Raw genomic sequence first — 19,148 nt, 5'->3', positions numbered from 1 at the left:
GACTGGTCGGCTTGGTGTCAGGATAATGTGTCTGGGTGGCACATGATACTACATATCTGCGGCATGATGCCCCAGTGCCATACATTACTATAAGCTGCCACACTGCATATATCGTAGCGATATGACATACAAATTATTAAAGCTAAGTTAAAAATCTAAAACACACACTATGATATACGGGCAACAATACATTTATATGGTCGTGTAATTTGCAAAAGTCTAACAGTAATGATTGTTGTTGTCACCAGACATTGATGACCACGGACAAAGGGTTATCATTCAACGTACCGCATCGTTTAAGCAGACCGCAAATGATCTGAAAACTTGTTTAGTTATGTCACATAATTTATGCGAATCAGATTATTAAGTTTTTGATTTAAAATGATTCAAAATTAGTTTTTTCTTTCCTTTTGTTTTGATTTTCTGTTCTCCACTATACGTGAGTGCTACGATATTTCAGGTCTTAAAGTCTGCAATCAGCAGGTAATTAAATAAAAACAATGACACTCATGATATAATTTAAGTCTGTTTGCTGTTGTTTGTATTAAAATGAATTTAATTTCCACTTTAAATCAGAGGACTGTGGGAAAAATAATAGACATAACAGTCCAAGTTATGAAAGGGTAGTTACTCTGATGTCGCAGTAAGACCAACAGCAACAAAAATAATCTGATGATGGCATATACTTGTCTTAATGTTGGAAACTTAATTATGCATGTGTTGCACAAAGTGTAATCAACTGGAAAAATGGATGCTACTTCTATGGCACTCAGTATGCCACCTGTACCCTACAGCAGCAGAAACGTATCAGAAAGATATAAAAAAATGCATTTGCATTTGTTGCTGAGAATGGACAATCAACATGAGCATGAAAGTACATATCAACCTAAGACTGTTTGAACAACAACCGGTATTCCAATGAAAAGTAATAAATCGTGCACAACACAGCTTTCACGTCAACGCCTGTTCAATGATAAAGCCACCAAAAAACGACATTAACAAGCTTCACATTTTAACTCTTATATGCTACCAAATATTCGATCTCCTAGTCCTTGACCAATACAGTAATCATGTGATCTAACTCATGTATAATATCACTGGACTTTATCAGACGACAAACTGGCTAAACACTTTGTTACATTGATAGCAATTTAAAGAAGATTCTATCTGAGAGCATGGGGTAAGGATATTATTTTGAAACAGTAGTATTCATAGGTTTATTTTTAAAATAGTGTACCCGTCAGCAATCCCCACATTTACAAAAAAAAAAAAAAAAAAACCTGGTCATGCAGAACTTATGATCATGTGGTGTATAGAAGTACACGATAAGTGGCGCTATAGAGAACAAATACCGAAAAGTTCAAATACTGAGATACCATAGAACCAATATCGTCGGAAGCTAGGCCACACTATATTGGTTTTTCATGTACCAGTCCTCAAAAAATAATAACGGTACTAAACTAATGTGGATCGGTCAAAAAGAAATGTAATTGCCAGTACCCAAAGAAAAGATAACTTAGTTCTTAGTAACGGTTTCAGTATACATACTACTACGAGTATTGCCGTGCATGTAAAATATTGCGATATTATTATTAAACCACGAAAACTGAGAACGGTAACAGTTGGGTATGGGGCGTGTACTGTATGGTTTAATTTCAATTCTAACTTAAAAAAGTATCTATTAAGAAATATAAACATACGAAGAATTGATAGTTACGGTTAAAATAATAATAATATAACTAATAGCGAAATAACCATGCAGTCCAACCAATCCACGTAAATTGAAAACACCACCAATGGCGGTCCAACTTCAGATAGTGCTTTAAAAATTATAATAGTAAAAAAAATAAAAAATAATAATCAGCTCTGAAATGAAACGTACAATGGATTATTAGAAATGGTTAAAGTACATACTAACGGTCAGATAACATAATACTAAACTGATAGGAGCACAATTCTCAATGTCAAAGCTATTTTTTAAAAACCACAATGTCCAATAAAAACCATCGTTTCTATCAAAGTCATTTGATTTTTTTTTCATAAATGAATTTATAATGACTGGCAGGATTTCTCAGATGTCCCAAGTGTTAGTATATGTGACTGTTGGTATATAAACCATAAGAAAACTCTTCAGCTCTGTGGCACACAGTTTTAAATTCTAAACATGCTCTTTTAGTCAATGAAACATGTAATGAATTTGCGACGGTGACATTTTATGCAATCAAGGTATGAAGGAAGAAAAACTTAGATTTTTTTCCTTCCTTATATATTAGATATAAACTATAACTCTGAATTTATTGATCATATAAATTTTTATTTAGTCCATATTCAAACTGCAGTTATTTTATAATAAAAAATATGATCGAAAATTTGATGCAGTTACATATACCATATATATTCGCCTATAAGACGAGTCCAACTGCAAACAACGTAGATCCAGATCTTCCGTGGCATAATGCGCATGCAGATGAGTGTTTATGGTGTTTTGCTCTACCGATTACTCTTAACAACTGCAAACTCCCACATCTGTCGGCATTATGTATGGCATGCATTTTAAAATAGAAAACTAGGGTAGCATAATAAGAAAATATACTTTTATAAAAATGTCAGTAATTTCAATCGGCTGACGCAAATGAGTGACTGAATCGAAAAATTCAAGACATTGTTTGTGAATAGCATTGTAAGGAATATAAAAATATACATATATGCTGAGATTGCATTTGCTTGACAATTTTGAATAATCTTCCATTGTCCCAAGCCTGCCACCCATTAGCTTGTCCTCATTAAGGTCTCCCTGGATAGTCTCGTATTTTGAAACCTCTCTAATATTTAAGGTAGAAGGCATGAGCCTAATTAGCATAAGCCTAGCGTTTATAAATTCACACAGAAGCTAAATCTGTAATGTTGTTTACATTTACTTTGAGTTAGGTTTGAAAATAGTTTGGCTTGTTTGGTGACTACCTGTCACAGACTAGCATTGGAGATTAATTGCGCAACTTGGGCTGGAAATGAATAGCCGACATGGCTTACGTATTATGATCTAGAGGTAAATAACTAAAAATCGATTGCTGATGAGCGATGAAATATATCATAATTTGTTACAGTACAAGTGAACGTTTATCATGCATACGGCACATACTGATTTTTTTAGCCGCCGTGTCATTGGAAAATATTCAAAATAGCTCTTTGCTGTCACAAATGAATGTAAAAGGAGCGGTTCAGAATCAAAGCCACCAGTTATATAAGGAATAAACCTGAATACCTCAGGCAAAGTCATAAGCATGCTTTCCACAAAGCTCATAAATTAGTTTTTATTTGTATCTTTAATGTAAAATTATGCTCATTTTTCTGTAGTTAGTCATTGTCGTACGAACATGCAGCAAAAACCCTCAAAAATTAAAAACTGTCAGATGAGACCTGAGACTGTGTAAGCTTCTATTTTTTGCAATGCATTCTCTACTAGAACATGGATCGATGTCAGGTTCTGGAGAAACGTGACTTCTCCAACATCTAGGCCACGTGCGTTTAAACAAAAATAAGCTCTTCTCCCCGAAAACTACATTGTTTGTTGTGCACAAATATGTGTCAGTTAAGTAAACAGAAAAATGACTTGTACAATGAATAGCAATCGCATATTGCCTGTGCTGTATTCACGAAGATGTTATGGAACACATCCGGGTATGTAGGCTATGACAATACTACTACTACTACTACTACCACTACTGCTACTACTATTACTACTACTACTAATCCTACTACTACTACTATTAATAATAATAAGAAGAAATAAAATTACATTTGTGAGGGTGGCACATTAAGTACAAAAACTAAATTTTGTTGTGGTCCTCAATTATTTACATATGTAAAAATATGTAAAAATATATTGTAGATGTGTGTACACAAAAGCAACAGAGTACGCATTCATCGCACGTGTGTACACAAACAAGCATGAGTGAACTGTTTTCATACACATACACAGCTATACAACTAGATTCATTATAAATTGGAAATGACCTGTTTCGACAATATCTGGATTGTTTCCATTGCATATCAGTACAACTCTGAAGACGATTAATAACATATCGATTTCATGAAGGCACAAAGACCAATGAAGATAAATAGCTGATAACTTTAAAAAATAAGAGAAATATACTCGAATAAACCAAATACTTGATTCCGTATGCCCAATTATGACAGTGGTATAATGGTGTTGTAGTTTTCCGTCCATGAGTGACATCTCTGTTAGGTATTCAGTCTGTGCAGGTGTTCATTTACTACGGGGTAGGGTGGGACATTGCATCTCTGTCTACTAGTATAGAATAGCAGCTGTTTAAAAAGAGCTGTATACTTTACAAATCCTTTTGCATAGATGTTGTATTCTTATGAGTAGCGTGAGTGTACTGGTTATTTTCTAACGAGAACTTTTTCTTTTGAGAAATGCTTGGATGATCTGACTTTTTGTCGGTTGGGATGAAAGTTGTTAACAATGTGAAGATTATCAGTAATATGTTCCAAGAAGAAAAAAAAATGAAAATGCTAACTTAAATACTGAACGCCAGACGAGGCTGTTATTTGTAACATTTTATAAGGAGGATTGGGAAAGAAAATAATCCCAGAATAACCAGGCTTGTCTACGCAGACAGCAATCCATGAATATAAGCCTTGTAGTTGAAAGTTTTATTTGTGGAGGTGTTAAAGCTAAACAGTGCAAAGGGAATATTATAAGTTTTATTGGGATATATATTCGATTACGTTTTCAAAGAAGAACTGGCCTAAAATGTGTTTGGTTGGTTTAGTACACAAGTTGATTATTTAGTACTTATGTTTACACACGCGTAAAGAATCCACATGCACACCATTCGGACCACAACATCTATTTCTGCCACTCAAAAGAATGCCTATCTTTTGTATTGGTGTAGTAATTTACAGAAAATCATACATTTCAGTGGCCATAAATTTCTCCGTAAAAATAAATTGCAATCTTTTTGGTTCATCTTGTGTCTTAAATAGTCTGTGTAATACGATTGGCAGTCTTTTTTAAAGTGCCCTTTCTTGTTTGGTGGTTGAACTCTGGCTTTGATTTGGGCATGCTTAGCATTATTTGGCGAAAGAGCAAAGCGAGTAATTAGGCATGGGTGCATGCTAGGAAGGCACGTTTGTGACCATAGGCACGCTAAGTTGTTTATAGTTTAGCCGCTCTGTCTGTCTCTCTCCCTAAATTCAAGTTAACCACGATTTCATCTTTAAATATACCTTAGATTAATATCTGATTGATCAATATATAATAAGCAAATGTGACTTCATTCCATGCAATGAGTTTATGATAAGTAGGATTGATTTCAAAGTTGCGAATGACTTGCAAAAAATACCCATTGTCTAAAGGAGGTATTTTATTAAGGTTTGAGCGCTTCATGATAATTTGTGAGGTATAAAAGAACGAAAACAACAACAAAACCGTAGGAAAAACAGCAAAAATATAAAAGTCAGTTTTATGAACTGCAAACACCATCACTGAAAATATCAACTGAACGAGAAAATGGCGTTCTAAATCTTTGCTTACCTGGTTTGATAAAAGAGTAATATCAAGTCAAGAACCGTAATAAATATAAGAAAATGAACGAAATAAAATCTTCACTGCCAATTGTTAATGCTAATTGTACCAGATAAAAAAAGCTTTAGAATTGTAGCATTTCTTTAATCAAACACATTTAACCGTGGCAGCGACATTTAATGTCTATTTTTAGCTTTAAGATTTCCGATTTAATACATAGAAACAATGACTAAATCTGTTTGATCTAAAGAGTTTCAGAATTATTTTATTCATAAGTGACATCAATGGAAAATGCAATTCTGTCCTTAAACACGTTTCACTGTACACGGTCCAGCACTGGGTGCAATCTTTTGTGTTGGCGGACTGCATAAATAACATATTATCATACTGAATTATTTATGTAGAACCCGAGGTGTAAGTTTTATTAGTATAAGCCTGTGTCTATTCGTCTTGCATGTAAAATTTTGCATCATGGAAGATCTCCGTGATAGGAAATGTTTTTCTTTTCCTTTTTGCAGACAGGGTTACATGAGCCCACCTATGATCAGTAAATGTAGCATTTGTGGGACCTCCCAAACCGTGCTTTTCTAACCTTTCGCATGCCCAGTTTTGTAAGTGAGTACGATTTTTCTTAGAACATAAGGTTTTCATTCCCTTTTTGATGCTAGGGTCTGAAGACGGCATGAAGTATTCAGGTGGTGCTAAATAAACTCCTTCGTTATCCGTTTTGTAGATGTGAGGATGTTCGGCTATATAGTTTCTGTACAGCATTGTAACGAATCTTGGCCCCGTGGAATCAAGTGTCTCTACAGCCACAAAGAACGAAGGAAGATTGTCTACCAAGATCTTCATGAAGGGGTGATGACGGCGACAAGCCATGAATGCATTACATGCCAGACCATAGAAATTACTATAATATATAGGATGGAGGTAGGGTTCTTGTGAGAGGACGCATGAGTATTTCCTCAAGATTGGATCGAGAGGACGGAGACTCACAATGTCAAGATCGGCATAAACTCCTCCATATTCATACAAAATCATGTATCGTACAGCATCAGCTCGCTGGAGATTACGCGGATAGTTGATGTAGAACGGTAGGATCTTTGGAAACATAACCTCCACAAACTTCATTGCTGTTTCATCTGTCCAGAACATATACACATAACTAGGGTGGTTTTCTTTCAATGAGGAGACGTACTTTCGGAAATCTTCTAAGATATTTTTGTCAATCCAGGTTTGGTGGATAGTTGTTTCTATTTTGAAAGATCCTTCAATCGGCAAGACTTCGGCTGAATTCTCATATGGCGGCGGGGTATCATGAAACCTGATGAATGTTTGTTCTTCCAAGATTACCTTCTCAGAAGCATATGATACTTTTATATTGCTAGACTCGCTTACGCTGGTCATATTATTGTGTCTTTTGTGTGCAAATACTTTCTGCAACTGTTGCTGGAATACATCGGCAATCAATAAAATGCCGTAATAGGAAATCAAGATTAAAACACAGACGAGCACTATCCTTTTAAGAATATTCCTTCTTATCATTACAGCCATTATTCTTGCTATTTAATCAATCTGAAATATAAAGCAATATTGAATAGTTAAGTTTCTTACCGAAATAAAACAACAGTTTTATTTCTTATATATATATATATATATATATATATATATATATATATATATATATATATATATATATATATAATTTTTCTCATTGTCAGTTTTGCAAATAGTCAGATAGAGGTATAGGTTTTTCGCTTTCCGTCCAGTTTAGGCAAGCTCTTTCACTCTCTCTCTGTCTCTGTATGTATGTATGTATGTATGTATGTATATATATATATATATATATATATATATATATATATATATATATATATATATATATATATATATATATATATATATAATTTGCAGAACTAAACACAAAATCAACTATATCCCCAGATCTTCAGGCAGATGTCAACATAATGGTTCGAAAATCATTATTAATTTAACTCTATTCCTGACATTTACCTGATTTACAAATAGTAAGAAAACATTGAATAAAGTAGGAAATATATAACGAAGCTTTAACTATTTGTTTGCTTTAACAGTACATTTGGACATGCCTGGTTTTTCAGCACTTTAGATGTCTCCAAAAAGAAGATTTAACTATTTGTTTGCTTTAACGATACGTTTGGACATGCCTAGTTTTTCAGCACTTTATATTTATCCCAAAAGAATATTTAACTATTTGGTTGCTTTAACAATACATTTGGACATTCCTGGTTATTCAGCGAATTTCAAGTTTTCAAGCCTGTATGTTGTGGTTTCTCTTGCCAGTATGTGAGCATCCTTTTGGTTTCTTTCTGGTCCCTTTTCATGGACACTTTTGGCTCTATTCTCGACATGTTCATTTGTTTGGGAGGCAAACCGTTTCGCCATATTGACATAGCAGGTTTTTTCCCATTGATATTACGTGGCGTCCTAATATAATACATATATGATTACATTAGGTTGACCTGTTAAAAAATACTGCAACTATTTTGAAAAATGTATTGGCTAATTAATTAATTAAATTTCATATAGATACAATGGAGGCGGTCTTTCTAATTACATTTCGCTTTGCGATTAATGCTGTTAGTACACCCAGTGAATTTCAAACCCCGTCCAAAATTCCGTACCTCTGTGTGAAGTGTAAATATCGAAACCTATGCATTTTCTTTGACCAGACAAAATATATATATACATATATACCACATATATATTCGTTTATTGGACAGGTTTTATATAATACCCTAGTATTATGTCCATTGTGATAAAAGTAAAGTAACTTTCTTTAATATATTTTTACCTTCCATGCACAATACCGATTGACATGATAATATAATAACTAAGCTAATGCTTATTAGAATTAATAATAATAGTGATAATACTAATACTAATAAACTTTAACGAAAACAACACATTAGGTCATAATTGGTCCATCTGCCACGTGGTCCTCAACTTTTGCAATTGGCTAGGTTAATAAGTATAAACAAAAAATACAAAATCATACACATAATCTGCATATCGCCCTTGCCCCAGTAATGAAACTACTCCTCTAAAAGTAGTTAATTACATTCTCTCTGCCTTGGATAGCGGAAAGATCACAGTCCTCACCCTCCTTGATTTGTCTGCAGCATTTGACACAATATACCATGCTATATTACTTCACTATCTACAGCATGTATTTGGCATTCATTATACAGCCTTACTGTGTTTCAAGTCCTACTTGGTCAACAGGACACAAATTGTGCCTGCAAATGGAATACACTCCAGCCCAGTTAATCTATTCTGTGGTGTTCCACAGGGGTGGTTCTTGGACACGTTCTTTTTGTTCTATACACTCAGCCGCTCTCAAGTGTAATAGATCATCATCCAGTGTCTCACCAATTGTACACTGATGCCACCCAAATATACAAATCTAGCCACCCTACTGAAGTTGATGCTACCATCCAAGGTGTAGAGAGGTGCATTTCTGATGTGAAATCATGGATGACTTGTAACAAGCTGCAGATGAATGATGATAAAACTGAGGCCATTCTAATCACAACACAAAGACTTTCTCATTTACATCCTTTACCTCAAACAATAAATATCAGCAACATCGACATTAAATTCACACACTCAGTAAGAAACCTAGGTGTTACTCTGGATAGTAATTGCATTGAACCAACATTCCATGAACATATGCAAGGCTGCATATCTTGAGCTGAGACGCATCAGCTCCATTGGCAAATATCTTTCTTTAAAACACTTGTGTGTTCATTAGTACTTTCAAGACTGGACTATTGTAACTCAGTTATGTCTGGTTCATCTCAATATCTACTCCAAAAACTTCAAAAAGTTCAAAACACAGCTGCTCGGATCATAATTACAGTACCACGGCCAGAGCACACCTCCCCGCTGCTCTGTAACCTTCACTGGCTATCCATTTGATCCAGAATCAAACACAAACATTGTTCTTTGTTCTACGTTTCACTGACTGACTCTAGTCCAACATACCTATCCGATCTCACCCATGTGTACACTTCAGCATGACACTTGCGCTCCTCTTCTGACAATCGTATACTCACTATTCCCACTATGAAATCAATGTCGTATGGACAGCGTTCTTTTGCATACCAGGGCCCAGCAACGTGGAATGAATTTCCCACTGAACTTAGACACAAAGATACAGTGATCACATTCAAGAGATCTCTCAAAACTCAATTATTTCGACTGCAAGAACAAACTTAAAGACTTAATAATGTTTCCAACCTTAAATATTCTCAGCATATTTTTTCTATGTATTCTAATTTCATGGTGTTTGTGTTTGTAATCATATCATTATATATGCTTTTTTATCTTATTGGTGTTGTCTAATTTTGTACAGCCCCTAGAGCTTCGAAAGATTAGGCGCTATACAAAGTCCTCCTCCTTATTATTATTATTATTATACACATCTTCACCTGGTCAATAAAGAATTTATTTAATGATATTTTAAAAGAAGCAAGGGAATTTGAATTACGTATCGTCAGTGGTAAGGAATGCCATACAGTAGGTGCTGATACAGTAAATCAGCTTTTTTAATAGTTGGTTTTCGACCACGGAATCTGGAGATCGTTGCTAGTCATCGATCGGGGATTACGCTCAGTGTTTGATGATCATAATTTAATAGGTGAAATATATAATCTGAAGAAAGATCGGTTAAAGACTTAACTGTAATGATTCCTTTAAAATAATGTGTATTAACGTGTATTAAATCGTTTGATGAGAACTGAGGATCCATGTAAGAGGTGATTTTTCATTCTCTTAGAGACTTGAAATGTTTGTCCAACATACTGCTGTTTTTACAGTTATCAAATCAATTACAACAGTTAATAAGAGTCAGTGTCTTAACTTAGAGAAAATAATTCCTTTGCATTAGACCTACTAAAATAGGTACCTAATGTAATATTTTTACATCGAGATCACCAGCGTAGGTTACATTTAGAGGATGAAATACATATACATTTTTTCATGCTAGTCCTGTTGAAAACAGAGGTCTTCTGTTAGCAAGAAATGCATGCTTTTGCAACGGCGGCTGTAGGGCTGTACGGACCTGTTGGTAAATGAAGACAATGTGCCATATAAATCTAATTTCTTTGCCACTGAATACATTCTGTAAAATATTCATAGGAAAATACACGTTCGTTTTCAAAATTACATTTATTTAAAAAATAATCTGCTTTAAAATAATCTGTTTTAAAGAAACTCCAAACTTTTCGGGTTCCTTAGCTTGCTGGTCCGGTGCGATTATATCTTTTGCATCTCGCTAAGGTCGGTGCTGTCGTTTTTAACAAAAATGGTTTCATGATGTTTTATTAAAGAAACTAATACGTGACAGAAACTTTATTCCATGTAAGCTGATGAAGGCTGGTACACGAACAACAAATATTACGAGATCTAACGGTCATAACATGGATTAGAATAGCGTAAATTATAGCTGCGAGTTAATGATTCGAATTAAAGGTATATGTTTCAAAATTGCATATGGCAGTTATATATGGATTGCTGATTGCAGTCATAATTAGAATTATGTTACCATTCATCACGACCGTTTGACATCATTTATTACTTTGGAGAGACCTTATTGATATCAGTATGATAACGTGAAGTGTGGAATTAATAGGAATATCGCGCAAAATATTGGCTGTTTCTAACTCTGCTGCAGTCAAAAATAATTTAATAAAAGTCATAACATCTCGGAGAAAACCAAGTAGTATACAAGTTCTGGTCAAATGTATTGACAAAAAAAAAAACAAAAAAAAAAAACAACTAGGTTTACTGTCAAAAGGTTTAGGGTTTGTAACGATGCGAAAAGTATTAAATAGGTGAGTATCTTTCGTACATTAAGGACTAGGAATGGAAAAGAGGTTCAGGTTAAGACAATACGAAATCGGAAAGGCCGATGAAATTAAGACATTACGGAATAGGAAAGGTGGAGGAGGTTAAGACATTACGGAATAGGAAATGCGGACAATGAGCTTAAGTCAGAAAGGAATGGTGAATCCGCATAACGTTAATAGAATACTGTGATGATTTAAATGTAAACAAAGAGGAAATTCAATTTGACAAATGCAGAAATCACAGTGACTGGACACCAGAAGTGGGTAGAGGTCGATGACTGGACACCGAGATCCCGCTATATCTATCTATCTATCTATCTATCTATCTATCTATCTATAGATATTGAAACAATCCTGACTACCTATCAGTTTATATTCTTATAAAGTGCGTTTGCACATATCATAAATGATGAGGATAATTATAATCTCCTTTTATTGTTCACGTTTCCTTCATGTGGAAAACTTGTACCTCTGTTTCAAATGCAAATAATAGTAACCGCAGTGACAGTTTTTGGAATAATACCCTTGTACAAAAGAAAGGTAATTTGTTACAATATGTAAATCCTACAACAAGGATTTATTTAAATAATACTGATCTGGGAAATTATTTTTGAAGCCCACTGAGAGACAAATAGGCAATATATCCATTGTTCTCCATGATTAAGGTAATACTCATGTAAGCTCATAATTGTTGTCACCAGTGTGATGAATCTGTTCTTCATGAATGTTGAATCTTTGTATAATTTATTGTGAAATAATTGCTTTTTTTGTCGTTTGAAATCGGACTCCATTTTTACTACCGTGTGTATTGGGCGTTCGGCTTTCCACTAGAAGGCCCTCAGGTTAATCTCTCCGAATTCATATTCATGAAAACTGTGTCATGAATTTCCCGAGTCTGTTACCAAAACCTATAAATAGAGATGAGATCCGCCGTTTTGGCAGTTGTGGTTCTATTGGACTCCAGTAAAGGTCTCAAGACCAAGCAAACCGAATTAAAGTCTGTTATCATCTCAACTGATAATTTCAAGTATTAATACAATAGCAAGGTAGACTAGTCGCTACTGATACGTTAAATTTAGTACTCATAATGGCTATAATGTTCCTCTGAATTTGTTTCTAAGTTTATTTCCTAGTTATATCAGAGAAAAGTTCCCATAGAAGATTTATCTGACGACACTGTCACTGTTTCGTCATCAACACTGCCGTCTGCTATCCATTGGAAATTTAGTTTTCCGATTGGCATTATTGAATTTCCTACTCATGTACATGTATCATTTTCAAATCACAAATTTCCATCCATTTTATAGTCGTTGCGTCATTTAGATATCGAAATAATATACCCGACACAACGACACACTTTATTGCTGCAAAACGACACACATTGTCGCATTCAACTCACTCGGCACACTATCGACATCGGGTTCCAGACTGTATCTCTCAAAACGACAAACTGTATCTCAGTCAACAAACATAATACACATTTAACATCTGGTTCCAGACTGTGCTTCGAACAATATTTACCATTGGACTATAAAACACAAACCTGGATCCGGTTCCGAACCTTGACTGAATGCACAAAAACATTACGGCTTCGTTATTATATGAACACATTTTGAAAACCATTGACTTATTTTTCTGTGCAAGATTAGTATGGAAATTTGGCTTGTCTGAGTTAGAGATTATGTGAATTAGGAAAAATGGGACATCTACGCTGATTTTCATGTGAAATTTACCACTGAAACTATTATTGTCATTTCAACATGCTTTATCACACATCTGTTCTGCGTATTTGTAAATAATAAATTTGTTCTGTGGTTGTAAGACAGTCCCCGTTTCAGTCCTAGATGTTCTAGACACAGTTTCAGAAAGTCAATAACTTTCCCTTCGAAACATGGTATTTGCAAACTGAGAGCACAGCCATAGAATCACACCAATGTATGAATTATGAGAGTACATAAATGGGAGAGTGGGACAAGCCACTGTTGCAGCAATGAAAGCAATTACCAGGTCCATATTGGCTATTTTTTTAACGATATCTTGGGTGTTTGAACAATGGACATGATAAATACATAACGATATTTGGGGTGTTTGCATACATGGTCTTGATAAGCGTATGACGATATTTGGGATATTTGGATCAAACTCATGGAATTTTACAGGCTAGCAAATTCAATATAACCAAAACCTCAAGTAGAGATGCATTATTCTTCTGGAAGGGAAATGATTCCTGGACACTGACAATCCTAGTCAAAAGCAGCAACAAAACCAGTGACGTACGGAAAAATGACGTTCAGGGCGTAGGTCAGAAATATCACCCTCTGCAGCTTATTTTAGGGCGTCGCCATCATCAAGGGCGGAATCACCAAATTTAAAAAACTATTATCAGCTTTTACCCCTCTTTCTCTTTCTTTCTTACTTTCCTTCCCTTTATATTTTCCTCTTTCCTTATTCCCCCCTTTCTTGCCGCCCATACAGAAGTGCCACCCCTTCAGAAGTGGGGCGATTCACCCCCCCCCCCTCATGCACCATATTCAGTACGCCAGTGATTAAAACAAACCTACATATCAAACCAACTGAGAACTACAGCACATATATCGCTATATTAACTCAGAATAAAATTAAAACGAATTTGCTAGGAGAAAGAAGGTTACATGAAGCATTGATGGTAACGATACGTAATTTGCAAAAGCAGAAATACCAGAGGAACAAATGTAAAGGGTTCATCTCTTAGATGGAAATTATCTTTTAAGGAATGGCGGAAAAAAGAGAACTATGTTCAACTTTTTATAACATTATGTAAAGGACTACCAAAATATACATGAAATATTAAAAGAAAGAGCTAAACATCTTCATTTATCGTAGTGACAAAAACATATTTTCACACATTCACCGCTTGTATTTTCATCTTGATAACCTGAGGGTCATTTGAGTTCACAAATTACACAATCTACTCTTTCACACGAAACAAGAAAATTTGTGTAAACCATGGGGGAAAGGAGTCTGCTATATGCAAATATGTGAAAAAATCCATTCATTGCTACTGAACGAACGGGAAAGAATACAGAATCCAAGCCATATAGATTATTAGACGCTGGGGCTTTTTTTCTGAGTTTTCTGTAAGAAATATGGATAACGGTTGTGTGTAGGAAAAACGGGAAAGGGTTTATCAAAGAGCGCAGCGAAACCTTTATAAGGGAGAACACAAATGATGGAACTGTTAAAATGAGCGATGTGTAATAGAGTACTTTTCTTTCTTTCAGAAATAAATTATAAATAATAAATTATGACACAAAAATGTTTAATCGGTTTATAAAGGTAAACAAACACATATAAGGGTTCATATATATGTATTACTTTGTTCACGCCTATAAAACTTACAGAAAAAAATTAACTTTTTATTTTGTAATACGATACTCATGCAGAATGTAAAACTATTGTATATTTAGCAAGCCATTTGTTTTAAAACGAGCTTTTAAAGTCAATACAAATTTAGCACCTTTGAAAATAGTTTACATTAATAAAAACACTATTTAAACAAGGAATGTTTACTTCCTAATTATTTGTGTTCCATAAACAAACAAACAAAAAAAGCCCAAAACAACTGGAAATGAAATAAATACAAAGTATCAACAACAAGCAAACCCACACTATTTTTAACTTATTGCTTGAAAAGAAGGTTGGGGTTTGGGGTTCAAAAGGGGGCACAAGGGATTTGCGACGCTGCGGAGAGGTATAACGTTTTGCCAAACAAAATACCATTTCTGCTATAATTGCAGTTTATATGATAAGCATATACAATACAGTTAAATGATCTAAACTATACAATTTGTTTTAATGAGTTTTAGTGTCAGCCTAGGATATCTGGGCAACTTCGGTAGATCGGTATCGCAAATCCCTACGCGTTTTATTAAATATTTCTTTCTTTTGATACCGAATCTCGAAATGGTGCATATATATATATATATATATATATATATATATATATATATATATATATATATATATATATATATATATATGACATGTAGGTTTGAGACAGAGAGAGAGAGAGAGAGAGAGAGAGAGACTAAAAGAAACATTTATTCAATTTCCACTAGGGTTCCTTATACAAAAAGCGAAAAACCTGTACCTCTCTTATGCGAAATGTGTAATGTGTGTAATGCCAAGAATGAGTGAAATAAGTAAATAAAGATAGTGCATGCTGTTTTGCTGATGCTGGGCTGAGATCGCTAGAACGATAAATAATAAATAGGATATCTCTGTCTCTCTGTCTGTCTGTCTCTCTCTCTCTCTCTCTCTCTCTCTCTCTCTCTCAAGTTAACAAATGGTTGTTCATGGAATAGGAGCTTTGTGGCTATGTCTTTCATGCTTAGAATGCAATATGCTTGACCCAGGATAGTTTTGATTCTTCATTGATTAGTCTAACAGCTCCATATTTTGTCATAATGGGTTATTACAGTAAAACCCCATTATGAGAACAGATAGCATTGATTACAATATAAAACATGCATTATGCTAAAATCTTAGTTGTAACTTTCACTGTGCTAAATTGTAACTTCTGCAATGTTATATATTTTTACAGTTTGGATGATTAATATATAATAAAATAAACTGTCATAATGCGATTAGGACAGTAAGGAATTGAACAATGACGCGGACAACTTTGTTGTGTGTAATGTTAACATGGAATTCTAAGGGATGGCAGCATTCCGGTATCGCGCACAACAAACTGAGTAAGAACTATTGGCATACATAACGATGCCATCTGAATAGTACATCTTACACACATATAAAAAAGAAAAGAAAATAACGCAGAAAAGAATATACAGTATATACTATTAGAAAATACATGCAGAGAATTACAGTGGTAACAGCTCCATAAACTCCAAAATTGGAATCTTCTATGTACTTCAACAAACTGCTGACGTGGCAATATATTATGAGAACGTGTCAAACAACTTTAACGTTATCTTAATATGGTAGAAAATCCTATTATTTATGAGACGTACATATTTTGCACAGATTAAGAGAAATGACGTCGCAGTTTCTGCTACTCTGCATGAACATTAATTGCGAGATGGCATATGGTTTTTGAAAAGACCGACGTTTAAGAAACTACAAGGAAGTTGAAGTCTTGTGTGCAGAATTTGTGAGGGTATCTCTAATTGACAATAATATGTTTTTGCCTTTTCTTAGTTCGTGCTTAAGTGTGATTTAAACCAGTAGAACGAATATTTGTTTAGATTTTCCAAAGACAGAATTTTCCATTCCGCAACACACTTTGGAAAATGAGCTCCGATATAGATATGTCCTAGCGAAGGGCGTTTGAAGATTTGTTATATTACATTCCTGCTGGGCAATTGGCAGAGACAAAGTCTGCATTTATCCTGGAGCCACGTCATTATTTATTTTAAATACATTATCGTTCTATATTTGTAGCGCCTTGTTGAAATTTTTTCTCATTTCGACTCATTTCGATTAGATTCCTCTAAGACTGTACAAAATATGTTACACTCAGAAACCGAACAGAAGGAATTGTGCTCCTTTTACAGTTATAACTTTGTTTTTAATGGATATCCCTTTGCAATCGCTTGACGTCAACGAGCAGATCTTCCAAGGTGGTCCATAAGTACATAATTACAACGAAGATGTTTGCAGGTACCCGAGCAGAGGCTAATAGTTGTTGTCAATATATCATCACCCCGTTTCATCAAAGGTCAATATCTTGAGATTCTGTTTTTTCTTCTTTTTTTTCTCGTTGATTTGGTTTGGCAAGTTACTGACTGACATTACTAATAAAATGTATGTAAAATGTCCTTTCATAACGCATTATCATGTTTCAATGTTTGCAATATTATACCTTCATTAATATTGGTCAGCCACATTATTTTAGCCAATATTACCGTTAATGAGCAGAGGGCTTGAAACAAGCTTAAGCTCAATCCGCTCTCTATATATAGTGTTGGATTTTATTTTCCGCGATGACGTCCGTAAATAAATACTGTTTCAATAAGAACTCAGATCAATGTAGCTATCAGTGTTCAATAGATTAAGATATTCATGAACATGCGTTGTCTTATATTGTGAATTATTGAATTCTACTTGTAAACGGAATTGATTTTGCCTGATGTCCTCATGGCTTATGTCAATCCATCGTAGGGCCATTCATTACCTATTTCCATTTTTACCTGCCTTAACTGCATTAACAATCATATCGGTTTAGGTGAGGTCGGGTGCAAAATATAGACTTGGCTAGATAAATCACATGAGGATAAAATGTCTTAGCTTCCACTATACTGTCTATACCGAGTTAAAATTATATTCGTATAATAATCTGGGATGGAGGAGGTAGGATGGGGTGGGGTGGGGTGGGGTGGGTGAGTGGGAATATATAATACTATTCCGAAGTATTTATGTAGTGTAATCTTGGCTATCTCAATCTATGTTCAGGGTATGATCTAGGCTATCCTGGATTATGCCCTCATATAGAATGGTTCTGGGAGAGTGGAGACAAGCTCGGTTGTACACTGGAGGTAGAAAAGCAACTTTTGGAGTAGTAAGCTGACAAAGGAAATATGCAGAATAAAGCCACTGTTCGGGCATCATAAGGTCATCTTGGATATCTCAGTTTTGCGCTTTTGGCATTTGTTTGTAAGACTAAGAGCTATGAGATTAATACACTCCCACCTCGTAAGGTCCAAATTTGTTATAATAATAATAATAATAATAATACTTAATAGTAACAGCAACAACAACGTTGGTGCTTTATAATAGCCACAGTTGTTTAATACAATAACAGTACTAATTACTGTTGTAAACACTGAACTAGTATGGGCCTAAATACTAAACTACACTCGACCTTTAAGTCCATCATAACTGTGCTAAGCTGATATGCTAGGGACACACCCATAAATGTGACACCTATTTAAATCAATAGGCACCCCCATTATTTCTTTTCTTTGGACCTTTATTATTGCTTAGCCATCAAGAAAGAACATAAGGAGAAGAGGAAAACAACAACAACAACAACAACAATGTATTCAATATAAAAGAGGATGCATGTATAAATAAGAATGCAACTGAAGTCACGTGTTATGAAAAGTTGAAATTCATGAAGTGATTCTAGATTTAAAGGTAGACAAAGCTAATGATAAACACACAATTATAATGAAACCATAACCCACACCACCATAGAATAAATTTAAATTAAGTAGGTAACATATCTGGATGTAAAGGACAAATATGTTTTAAAGAAGACAGGTGTACTGTAGATAGTGGGACCACTAGATAGACACAACCTTATAAGAATCTTCGAAAACAAGGACAAAACACAATTATAATAAATAATTACAGCTCCAAAATAAATATAGCATGCAGAAACACAGTACAGAAAGATGAAATATTATTCGCAAATATTAATAGTTTTATCTTAATTACATTAAGATGGACAACTAAAGAATTTGACCACAAATTACGAGAGTCCTTGCCAACAATATAAACCAGAGAAGAAATAAAAGGAGAAACTAACGAAGGAACAACAGGTGAATAAGAAAATAATCATATACTCAAAGGACGTACTAGAAGGGTACCTGGCAAGGCTTACTATACAATTTATAGCATAGACCGGTGAGCAAACAAGCATAAGGATTTAATGTTCCAGAGGAGTGGGTACAAGCCCCAATTAAATATATTTTACTCCCAATGGA

The 19,148-nt window shown here is 34.5% G+C and overlaps 1 protein-coding gene across 1 annotated transcript in view; it reads right to left on the bottom strand.

The window, feature by feature from the left end:
- Positions 1 to 5,789: 5,789 nt before the first annotated feature.
- Positions 5,790 to 19,148, bottom strand: part of LOC149797370 (uncharacterized) — a 69,761-nt gene continuing 56,402 nt past the window's right edge. The window contains exon 2 of the mRNA XM_089960403.1: positions 5,790 to 7,126. Coding sequence (XP_089816529.1) covers positions 5,993 to 7,105 — 1,113 coding nt within the window. The 5' untranslated portion in view covers positions 7,106 to 7,126 and the 3' untranslated portion in view covers positions 5,790 to 5,992. The remainder of the gene's footprint in view (positions 7,127 to 19,148) is intronic.

The sequence above is a fragment of the Sinohyriopsis cumingii genome, chromosome 6, assembly GCF_028554795.1.
Source record: "Sinohyriopsis cumingii isolate HCF-2022 chromosome 6, ASM2855479v2, whole genome shotgun sequence".
In the NCBI taxonomy this organism is placed as follows: Eukaryota; Metazoa; Mollusca; class Bivalvia; order Unionida; family Unionidae; genus Sinohyriopsis; species Sinohyriopsis cumingii.
The sequence above is the reverse complement of the archived record's forward strand: the minus strand, read 5'-3'. Positions and strand labels throughout refer to the sequence as shown.